The sequence below is a fragment of the Lates calcarifer genome, linkage group LG24, assembly GCF_001640805.2.
Source record: "Lates calcarifer isolate ASB-BC8 linkage group LG24, TLL_Latcal_v3, whole genome shotgun sequence".
NCBI lineage: Eukaryota > Metazoa > Chordata > Actinopteri > Centropomidae > Lates > Lates calcarifer.
In genome coordinates, this window is record NC_066856.1 from 15,401,067 (window position 1) to 15,413,587 (window position 12,521).

The 12,521-nt window shown below is 40.6% G+C and overlaps 1 protein-coding gene across 1 annotated transcript; it reads left to right on the forward strand.

Annotated features, from left to right (window-relative positions):
* The first annotated feature begins 472 nt into the window (after positions 1 to 472).
* LOC108900019 (coiled-coil domain-containing protein 106) lies at positions 473 to 6,993 on the forward strand. Its single transcript, XM_018700804.2, has 5 exons — positions 473 to 1,250; positions 5,106 to 5,320; positions 5,469 to 5,681; positions 5,769 to 5,975; positions 6,061 to 6,993. The coding sequence occupies exons 2-5, from the start codon at positions 5,116 to 5,118 to the stop codon at positions 6,438 to 6,440; spliced, it is 1,005 nt and encodes a 334-aa protein (XP_018556320.1). The 5' UTR covers positions 473 to 1,250; positions 5,106 to 5,115; the 3' UTR covers positions 6,441 to 6,993.
* The last annotated feature ends 5,528 nt before the right edge of the window (positions 6,994 to 12,521 follow it).

The window sequence follows — 12,521 nt, forward strand, 5'->3', positions numbered from 1 at the left end:
AACATTAACAGCTGTTTACGTCCCAAGAGCTTCAGGTATCATTGCATTTACAAGACACTATCACTTTCTATCTCTTCTTTTCCTCAGTAGAGTAAAACATATGTGTTCTGTGTGTGGACAGTTATGTGAAAGTTTTTGTGAAATTTGAATATTCCAGCTGCCATGGAATTCTTCATGGATTCATAGTGTTGTCATGGCAGCACACCAATCCACCAGTGTTCGCAGGTTAATGTGGTTTCCATGACAACCTTGCCCAACATCCTGTGTCTGTCAAGTGTGTATATCCATAACAGCCACCTTACAGTAGATGGGAGTGGAAATGATCACTGCACATTCTAGGACAGGGCACAACCCCTTTAAATTTGTCGCCACTCTTTTGCTGCATTCAGGTACTATTGGAAATATGCCAATTTAAAATTTAAGTTAGATGTAGTCATGTCATTTTTTAAATCAGAATTCCAATCATGCACCAGTTTTGACTGTTGATCAGACATGAAAGGGAATTTGAATATGTGAACTTGGGCTTCAGGGAATAATGATGGGCATTTTCTGATTTTACAACAAACAAATAATGGAGTACTGAAGAAAATAATTGTCAGACCTACTGATATTGAAAACAGTGATGGCAGCCTTACAGTTTTCCTATGATGGATTAGTGTGATGTTGCTTAAGATTTTTTGTGTGTTAATAATACATTTCCCTGAAGTTCTGTCTAATGTGTTTGGTATTTTTGAAAGTTTATAGAGCTGCTAGAAGTTTAAACTTTTGAGAAACAATTCAACTCAATTAATGAAAACAAGAGGGGAAGAATTTGATGTAGTAGTATTATCATAGTCCAGGTATTTATTGTTTAATCGTTTGATAAGCAACTGCTTCAGGCTTAAAAGGAGTCTCTCTTAAATAGCAAGTGTGTCAACATAGGCTTTTATTTACAGACAGCACACTTGAGGGCGCACTAGCGCAACATGATGTAACACTAATATTTTCACACACGCTCTAATATAGTAATGGAAAATACGAGTTTCCGTGAAGCATCTGAAGGGACGGTAATGCTCCAGTCTCGTCAGTGCACTCTGGCACCGCCCCTCCCTCAGACATGCATGTTGTAGTCTCGCTTATTTTCCCCCTCGTCCCTGTTTATATTTTTTTTGAAAAACGGGGCATTTAACACGAAGTGAGGTTTCGGCGAACAGAAACACAAACACAGGAACATTTCCAGCGTCAGTCTCATTCACTGGACTCCCTTGAAGGTACGTTGTTCTGTGTGTTTCACTGTCTTTGTTGCTCCTTTCCCCCTTTTTCCCTGGTAATTACAGTCATTAGCATCCATCTTGGTAGGAGCTAATTAAAATCACTGCAAGGAGAAATGGTTGGTCCTTTGTAGCTCACTAAACATCACACCTCTGTATGCTCTGTGAGGTTTTTAACTTCTGTCATATCAATCATGCTTTTTACAATTAAAACACTGTTACATACCTGTAATAAATAATTAGTGATAAAGATAAAAGGCTCGCTGACTTTGCCGTTGAATTACTGCACTTTATTAGTATTTTTACCCATTATATTTGTTTCAGAAAAGTGCTAATTTTCCCCTTTAGATTGCGGCAGGTCATTTAAGTGAGAGTAGCTGGCATTTCAACACATTATGTTATGGTGCTGGGACCAGATTAATCACTGCAGCACTCAGTGGATACTTGTGTTTGGACGCTGCAGCATGCACATGTTCAGGAGAGGAGTCCATCATCATCTCCATGGAAACATTAAAGTTTAACAGTGATGTCCACTTCCTGCAACACAAACAAGAAAATAAACTACTGTGTTTTGATCTGTTCTGCCATTTGTATAGTTACTTTGCAGCCACTGAGCATATTAAGTAACACTGAGGTAACACTTAAGTAATTCCCAACTAATGTATGACTCATGTTTATTTGATTAATTAATTAATGCAGAATGTATCATGAAGTCCTGAAATCATCCAGTCATTGTGATTAGTTAAAGGTGCGCTCCACCGATTTTACACATTAACTTGCTGCAAAACTGCAGTTAACTATTTTTCCAATTGTAAATTAATCATATTTTATGAAAATGCTTGTCACAATACTCCAGAGCTTCAAGGATACATCTTTGAGTGCCTTATTGTTTTGTTTCATCCAACAGTCAGAAATCTCTGACACACAGTTATTTAAAATATAGATAACTAATAAGCTGGAATGAGGTCATGTTTGGCATTTTGCCTAGGATGCATAGGATTAAAATGGTTGCATATAAATCAATGCATGAGGTAATTGTGAGTTAACAGTCATTAACTGATGAACCATAGTGGCTTGATCATTGTTAAACGCTGAGCAACAGCACTTCATGATACAACCTGTATTAGTTCATGCATTGAATCATCATAACTCAACCATTAGTTATCCACTAATTACAAAGTAGTATATTTTATGCCTGTTTGTTTCTCAGTCTATCAATGTTTCTCACACATTCCCACCGATGGAGTTGATCAGGTTTCAAGAGAAAACCAAGTGCATTCTTCAAGGTGTTGGAAATTACAGGGTGCATGTCTGTGCACACTCCTTTTGAAGCAGTCATTTAGTTTACAGTGTGAATTATCTTTTGTGGATAAGTTTTTAGAGCAACATGAAGCTCCTTACTGTTTACATTTACATTTTAATCTTGGAGACACACAAAGGACAAATACTTTTCTGTTGATGTGAAATTACTTCCTACTCATCTCTTCTACTCTTCTTTTTTGTTGCAGATATGCTTGCATGTGTATTTAGAATTTGCCTAATTATATTTTTAAATATAATCAAATCAAGCTCTGGTCTAGACCAGTTGTTTGTTTGTTTGTTTGTTTTGCATGGGCCAGGGAAGAGCCCATTAAATGTTGGTGCGGATCCAGTCTGGATCCTAGCCAGACATGTGTAGGATTGTTTGGCCTTGGCAGAGGTATACACTCTACTGAGTGCCTCTCCAGTTACTGAAGAGGTGATTGTCCTACTTTGAAATCCATTTAGTGAGAGTTTTTGGGGACTCTTTCTCAGAGAGGTTTGGCCTATTGACACATCCTAACCAAATAAACCAGACTCGACTTTGACTTAAAATGACTGGAAATGTTTTCTCTGCGTCATCAACAAATAGTCTTTGAATTCATTTTACGTGTGCAGTATAAGGCCATATTCCAGTATTAGCTAACGACTGTACCTTTCAGTAACATGTAAAATAACATCAACAGGGACAACAGCATTTCTTTATTCATACCATAAAGCAACATAATAAAAGTATGAGGTCTGGTTCTTAAATAAAATTAGGTTGTGAGCACAAAATCCACAATTCTCTGCTCATTCTTAATTAAAGCTCAACTAATGCATGATTCATCATATCCTAATGAATGTATTAATGCCTGATATATCATGAACTCATGGCTCTGGATTAATAAATGATTAGGTTGCTATTAGGTTTGTCTCTTCATTATCAAGTTATTTAGTACAAAGGTAAAAGCATTGCACACTGTAGTAAGTGACTGTTGGTCATTAATCATCAATCATTAACTGACCTGATGATGTCATGGAAAGCAGTTAATGAAGATTACCTTATTCAGCAGACAGGACCTGTGATGAGCCAGCTTTCTGTTCATGTAATTTGCAGGAAAACCTGAACGTGAATATTAATACTGAATATTAATTCAGTTTTTATAATTATGAAAATACCTCATTTCTTGCATTAATTAATGTATGTTGTATTTGTATATGCATGAGCTGATGTTGATTTATATGTATTTCTTATAACCCATGAAGTATCACATGCATAAATTAGTGAGTTCCTACATAGCTCAAATCAAATTAATGCAGCCTAATGAAAACTTGAATCGTTTGTTTTTCTGAATATTACTTTGCAGATAGGTAAAAGATATTGGTAAAGATATCATCTTACAGTTATTATTCCAGTGCTGCAGCCATAACACAAATGACTTTATATAGTACATGTTCTGTACTACTGCTGAATCTGGAAAACAGAGATCAATAACTGTGAAGGTTTTTGAAAGTAAAGATGCCCCTCTCAGAAACCAAAGGAGAAGAACTGGAGTATGATATGAATCTGATGGGCCACAAAATGTGGTTTAACACTGGTTCTCATAATTATGAGATGATTACAAAGGACCAATGCATTTGAAAAAAAGAAGCATCTTGTCTTGAGGTATCAGCTGTACATTACTGCATGTCTCAAGCTTGCTGCATTTGGTCTTTGCTTTTATATACAGTACATGTTGAAACGTTTGGCTCTTCTATGGCATGTTACCCTAATGACTTGATGGTCCATTGCATGATAAATAATCATATGGAGTAATGCTGTCTTTATTATTTTAATATTGAGTGACAGGAGTTCATGTAACATGATGCAGTAATTCATGCAATAAATGAAATCCTACATAAGCATTATTCATGCATTTCAGCATTAGGAGTAATTCTTTAGCATTAGGGAATTATTTTGTATATGCATATTGCATACACCCAAGAAAAAAAGAAAAAAAGGGCAATCTAATCATGTAATTATGACTTCTGTGTCTTGTAATTTTTACATAGCATCTTATATTTCATTAAAGATCCTGTAATTATGAGATCTTTATCTCTTAATTACTAGATACAGATCTCATAATTGCTAGATCTAGTTGCCATGGCAACAGCTTCAGGTCAAGTTTACTTGCTGCCAGCTGTTGACGGCAACCATTTCCAACAGTATGAGCCGTGTATATGAGAGAGGTTAATGCCTCTGTTTGAAACAGTGTCAAGATCTATAGGACTGGGTAATGGTGGATTAATTGCATTTCCAGTTTCCTTATGGTAGAGTGCTGCTGAAGGCTCCAACAGAGGACATTACTCACATGAATGTTTGGTTATAACTAACTGCTTCTTACTTGCTGAAGCTGACCAATGAACCCTTTTGCTTTGTTTTTAGAGAATTCAACAGATGGTTCCTTTTTCCAACCACGACAGAGTGATGAAATTTTAAACAGCTTGTTGACAAAGGCAGGCTTTGTTGCTTCTGCGGGTCATTTCTGTGTTATACGACCCATACAACACACTTTTTGTCCCTTTTCGTCCCAGGTTGGAAGAGATGTCCGTGTGGCAGCAGGAGCCGTCAGGTTATTCCCCCTGCGTAGAGATCGACTCCAGCTCCGTGAGGACCAAAGACAGGCTCACCTCTCCGGCCTGGCTGAAGCAGGAGCAGGATGACCTCCGCATCATCAAGTGGGAGAACTTTCAGTCAGGAGCCTCAGCAGATGCTGTTCAGGACAACACACCTAGCAGTGCCATGTCAGGTAAGCCACAGTGTAACATTAGTATTCACACTGTGGTCTAATAAATGGTTTATAGGATTTATAGTCTTTAAACCCTGAGTAATGGCCAAAGAAGTACATAACCTGAGTATTGTGATATTCTCCTCATGCCTTTCTTCCCTTTCTCTAGCTGCCTCACAGGTAGAAAGCCTGCCCCCAAAGGTGCTGCTGACTATCACTAAGCTGCAGTGTATGCTGGAGAGTAAACAGGAGCGCATTGCTGCGCTGGAGAGACAGGTGGAAGACCTGATGCAGGACCGTAAGTTCCTGAGGAGCCAGATTGAAAACCTCACCAGCAATCGCTCCATGCCAGCGTTTGCTTCCCCCAGCCCAGTGACTGAAGGTCAGTGCCTGAAGCATAAACCATGTTGTTTACATATTTGTGCGCTTTTATTTACTCTGTTCTATTGATCTTTCACTGACCAAACAGCTCCTAAACCCAGCAAAGTGCAGCACTCAGACAGCAAATCTCGGAAGAGAGAAAGAGCATCCTCCACTTCCTCTGACAGCAGTGACAGCGGTTCTGAGGCATCCGACTCATCTGAAGTGTCAGCAGCGTCAAGTGAACACAGAAGGAGGAAACACCATAAGGACAAGAAAAGATCAAAGAAAGGGAAGGACTACAGCAGAAAGAGAGGTAATCTTTAACCAAAACATCTGCTACCCAGAGCTGAGTTGAAAACTGTGTGGAAAAAAATCACCTCATCCTTTCTTTCCACCAGCCACAGGTGTCCAGTACGTCATCCACCGCTACAAACAGGTCCTGTCCGCCTTCATCAAGAAGAAGAGCATGAGTGAAGCCTTCCGCCACCTCGGAATCGACCGCAACACCATCGCAAACACGGCCTCAATTGCCGAGCTCCACCTGGCCGGCAAAGACATGGTCCCCTTGGTGGGCATGTTTCGCCAAGGAGAAGAGACTCTGGTCAGCTACGCCCAAAGGTGCACCTTGGTCATCGACAGCGACGCCGAACTGTCCAGGAGAATAGACCAAATGAAAGCCAACGGCGAGCTTCTGCCCATCTCAGGGAAACGGCCAAGGGTGTTACATTCTCACATGCAGCAGCTGGGGGGCGCTGCAGAGAGCATTTTAATAGGTTGATGATTATTTAATTAAGATTAAGAGGTGAAACATGCCTTCACAAAATAATGTTCCTCTTTGTTTTTCCTCAATCTAAACTGCTGGATTTGCATTTTTTTGTCTTTGAGACATAGAGCATTTGCTTTATGTCTCAGTATTTCAGTATAACAATCTGAATTTTAGTATTCACAATTACAGATTTAGGGTGTATATTTTGTACTTGATAGCCATACAAATTTATTTACAGCACCTTTCAATATTGGAAATGATTTTTTAAATTATTATTTAAGAGCAGGTGTGTGTAGTTTTAGGAACATCCACAAGATGGCAGTGCTCACATAGAGATCATGTTTACAAATCACTGCTATTCTCATTCAATCCAAAATGGTGGATAGGTCGAGTCAATTTTCCAGCACTAGTTGTGTTACTTTATGTTCATATAAAATCATTTTGTTGACTACATACTGTGATTCTTGCTGTAAATGAACTGAGAGATTTAAAAACTGCATTCATTGCAAAGTGTTTTAATGTTTCCGAACTGCCAACCAATGAAAATGAAAACAGTTTGTTCAGAGTTTGTTTCTTTTGTCTTTATCCAAGGAAATTTCTAAATGTCCTGTACCAAGATATGACAGGATACCTCTGTACATGGCCTTTAAGAAAACTATTGAATCTGGAATCTTTCAGTCATAACCACTTGATCTCAGGTCAAACACCCAAATCTTGAGCCTAATGTCTGACAGATTCTGTAAGATGAAATGTGATGCGGCTGTATATGTTATATATTTAGTTTCTCTCTTGACCAGAGGAGTGGGCAGAGCCTGTTGTGTAGACGGATGGGGAAAGCTTGGTAAGACATCCTTGGGCGATGTCAGTGCAAAGTGTTGCAATTGCCGTCGCTGCTGTTTGCTTTTCACATGGAGTGACAAATTACTTGTGCAAAGCCATTACAGGGGCTGCACCCAGGCTGTTTATCTTTGCATGGGACTCTGTCACTGTCACTCCCATTCACACGCCGGCTATCTGCCTATCTTTCACTCTCACATCCCAATCTGTCCTGTCCCCTGCGTCCCCTCCTCCCCAACCTCCACCCTCTCCTGTTATGAACTCATTCAGTCATTTCTCATTACCTATCACTTCTCCATCTCTTTTTCCGTCCTCTCCTTTTTGCCTAATCTTTTAACCCAAAACGAACCATGATGAAGGCAGAGAAGGTGGTTTAGAGTTTTTGGACAGTGTAGAAACATTTCATGCCAGCAGAGGCGACCGCCAACAACCTCAAGTTCCTGTTTACAGCCAGGGACAGGTGCATGCTGGTCTGCTCAGCAGCATGCGATAGAAAAGGGTGGGTGTATCTCTCTGCCAGCTCTCATCTCTTCCCACCTCCTGAGGCATGCAAATGTCAGTTCTGCTCTCTTCTCACTAGGATGTGACGTGAAGAAAGGGTTCCTGCATATCCTGAAATGAAGAAAGGACACTGAGAGTAAGGTACAGGATGTTACCGACTATTTAATTTTTGTGCACCAACCTTGTTGGTCAGCGTGTCCCTAAATAAGGCAGCAAAATGCAACCCCCCCCCACACACCTGCTAATACACCAGAGTGGCAGCTGTGATTCTGGTGCTAATGACTCAGGGTGATGAAGCTCAGAGCTGAAGATGGAGATAGGATGTGGACCTAATCGAGCCTGAAGCGTTCTCTCCTCCTCCCCCGGCCTTTTGACTCACACTGGTGTGGGGGCCAGCTGTGACTCCATTTTGTGTCTTTCCTGGTTGCAGGTGCCACGTCACTGCAGAGGCTCCAAGTGCCTTATGGGTACAAAAATTCAAACTCCCCACTCCTCCTCCTCCCTCTCCCTGTCCAGCTTTGATTCTGACCTTGACAAAAAGAGCATCTGGACGTTCTCATGGAGAGTAGCTTGTAATAACCACCAATCACCCTCTTAATGGTGCAAGTAAAATGTGTTTGAACTGGTGAGTCTAAATGGAGCAGGGTTATGTTTTGTTGTACTGGCAGCGTGTGCCAGACCTGCTGCATAATAAATACTTCAGACATTATATAAAGGATTACAAGGCCTGTAATGGAGCGAAAAGGCTCAGACTTGAGCAATTGATTTTATGCTCTCTGGGGAGCAGAGTCCTTGGCTCCAAAAACAGTGAATGTAATGTCACTTTTTCACAATTACAAGATTATTCTAAGATGTTGAAGTGTGTTGATGAGTGGTCCAAGTCATCCCTGGTATTTAAATGGATTTATATCTTTAGTAGGTTTGCAGGGTGTGTCTGGTGTTTGAGAACAGCAGCAGAGACAGGATCAAGCTTTAAACTCAATGACACATTCCCCCTGAGCAAAAACATCATCTTCACAACTAGAAAACTTGACAACTTACATACATACTAGTAGTCATCAGAGTTACTCATGTTCTGTTTGCATTTAGACACACATACTTAAACAAGGGTAGAATTTCTGTGGCAGGCAAGCTGCACAGAAACAGGACTGACAGGTGCTCGGACATATTTGAATTCCCCCAAAATGAACAGACAGTTGGTCCGGGTGTCTGTATGAGACTCTTCACCTTTCGTTTTGCCCTTGGTCTTCCCGCTAATGAAATCTCAAAATAACCTGCTTGCTGCTGAAAAAGTGGGTCAGAGCACCAATGCGATGCCAATTCAATACAAAAGCATCAACTAGTGCATTATGGGTATTTCCCCCTGTGGTAGAATTGAGGTGGGGGCTGGAGTCTGCGCACTGGTGGATGCCTATTCTTGTCCCTTTTCTGCAGTGACATGAGATGGCTGGTGGTGCAGTCAACAACGTGCAATCACAGTCTCATCTTGAGCCTTTTATTGGGAGTGAAAACGTGCATGGACATTTTGTTGCTCTCCCTGCCATAGTGTGTAATCCTCTGGCTTATTTGCTCCATGAGACCACTGGATAACAGCTGGGGTGCTTCAGCATAGCACACCATGGAGCTGCTGGTGGTAAGAGGCACTAGAGGACAGTATTGTATCCAGTACACTCTTGTCATGTTCACGCACAATGCACAGTTTGCCTTCCCACAGCTGATTAGATTCAGTCTGATGGGTGAACAGTAACAAGCCTCTTCTAGAGAGTAGGCTGAGTTTTATTATAGCCTTTAAATACATGTAGTAAGCCAAAGACATGGATAGGAAAACACAGACACTTTGTCAGTTCTTTAAACCTGTTTTTTTTAAACCCTTCAAGCTGTCCAAACTGACAAATAAATCCAGCAAAGGAAATAATAGTCATTAATGAGACTTCTGTTGACAATTATAAAATAGATAAAAATGCAGAGATGCTAATCTTAAACCAAGACCCCCCCCCCCCAACACACACATACACACACACACACAATGACAGCCTTTTTGATCAACAAGTCTTGAGGTATTGCTGGTGTGCTCTCCATCTGGCTGCCACTGATAAGAACTTACTGGGGGCTGCTGGATAATAGTCTCGCAAGCTTATAAGCGCAGGGGGGGCATAATGTATTCTGGGGGAATCCAGCAAACAGTACCCTATAAACCAAACCCCATCTTGCCCCCCCCCTCCACACACACACACTGCACTTTCAGCAAAGGCAGCCCCTTCGTTATACAGCCACTGGGTGTGGGGCGGGGTGGGGACGTCATGCTGCCATAGTCATGATTTACCTTGAGTGTGATTTCACTCCTGGAGGAACAAGATGGCTGCACTCAGTCACAACATACTGTATGAGGAGTATGTTTACAAAACAATAAACACGTCTGATCCAACACATTGTACTCTGATCGCGCTAAATGCCTCAACTGTTACACTAAAGTTGATGTATTTCTGTGTACAGCACCTCCTCAGCCTTGTCTCTTTGCACTGAGGGAAATATGTAAAGCTGGTATGACCTCTATTTTCAGGGTCAGAGGCACTGACTGTTTTTTTGGTTTGTACCCCCCAGGTGTCCTCAGACTGACAGGGGTACCTCATGGGAGAAAAAAGAACACAAAATGATAAATGGATATATGCTGTAGGCTCTGAATGGTTGTTTTTAATGTCTACCTTGTGTATATATTGTGGTAGTGCAAACAGCAGGGAACAAAAAGTAACAAAATGAAATAATAAAAAATAAATTAAAAAATCAAACAACAAAACTGCACAGGCTTCTTTTTTCTCTCCCCCCTAGTAACTAACAAACTGGGGACAGCTGCATTCATGAATGCATCATTTGGACACAGAGGAGATGATGGTATGTGACGTAGAAGAATACGCAAGTTGACAGCATGAAGGAACCTCGACCCCACCCTCAAATCCTGTTGGTTGTTGGTCCAGTGACGCAGGACAAATCAGACATCTTGGGCACGAAAAAAGAAAAAAAAAAAAAAACTCATTTGAAGGGGACTGGATCTGGTCAGACACACAACTCCAAATATAAATCCATCACAATATTTGCTGATGACTAGGAAAGATTTGGATTTTGTCTGTCATGTTTCAGTGTGGCCCAGACAACCATGTATTTATGAGTAGGCATTGTCTCAGCAGTGGTGTCTATTTCCTGATGTGTTCCAGTACTGTTTGATTTGGATTCAGTCACAGTCCTGTGGGTCTTTTCTAGCAAGGTTAATGAAAAAATTAAAATGTAAAAGTAAAGAATAGAAGTCAGAGCTAGGTGAGACAGGCATGTTTTGCAGTTTGACGGTGATTTCATGCAACACAGTGTCTCTACAAATGATCTGATAGCCCTGGTCCAACCTTTTTTTATTTCAGTTGGGAGGGATTCTCTCAGATTAGGGGAAGCTGGGCTTTTCTGTGCATTCTCTTCTTCTTGACCTCTATTATGTTAACAGCTGCTAATTACACAGTGCTGGGTTTCCCAATGAAGCTGCCTGTTCTTTTCACACATGGCAGCTTCCCCTATTGTTTTACACAGTAGCATGACATGCACTGAGATTCTACAGACATGAAAAATACATACGCTTGTGTATTCTGTGGCTGATTTTTAGTATAACCACATGTGAGATGACTGCAAGAGAATTGGGTGCGTTTATGGCTGTGAATCTCAGCTATAGCTGCCAGCACTGCTGAACATGGAAAACCATGTCTGTGGCCATATGGCACAAAAGCAGGTTCAGCCAAATCCTAAATTCAATATGTTTACTCCATCAGGAAATTCCAGCATGACAAAATAAGATGAGGAGGGGAAAACTCAAAGTAAAACTCTCAAGGTCATCTGAAAAGTCAAACCTCCTAATAAGGCAAATAAACTTAGAACTTCAGAACACAAAACTGTGACATAAATGCTCATAAAATCAGTGGAGGGGGAATGAATAGAGAAGAGCAACGCAGGACATTTGCATCATCAAGTTATACAACTCTTCTTGACTGGTGATGAGGATGAACTCTGTTTTGAAGATGAGTCACTCCTGGGACTACTCAGCATCATGTCATGAACCCCACTGTTTGCACTCATGTGGGATGGCACAGGAGTGGGCAGAAATGGTAAAAAGCTGTTTGTTGTTCACATTGTGCTTCATGTATTTAATGTACTTATTTACTAACTGAAATGCCAGTCCTAGAAGAACTGTAACCACGCTGGCTAACAACATGATTCTGGAGATGATCCAGACAGAAATATTTCAACAACTATTGGATGGTTTGCCTTGGAATTTCCCATTCATGTCCCCCACAGGATTAAATGTAATCACCTCGGTAATTCCTAACTTCTCATTTAGCACCATCAAGTCAAAACTTTAAGTTGACCTGCTAAACATCAGCTTGTAAGCATGGTCACCATGGCCTTGTTAGTATTCTGATTTTAGCATTTAGCTCAAGGCAGAGCATGAACAGGTTGAGCTTTTGTAATTTTTATAGTTATTTATAGTTATAATCTGTAGTCTCTTTTGTCCGTTAGCCCTAACTGGCTCAACCACCAGGGCTGAACCAGTTTCCTGGTGGTTGGTTCAAGCATGTTTGAATACTAAAGATAGGATTTAGCTCAAAACACCACGGTGCCCAGTGATAGCTGTCTGTTCATATTCCATTGGAGAAAAGGGGGAAAAACTCAATTTAATAAATTACATTATAACTGAAATAAAGTTGGGTTTTAAATGTCTTT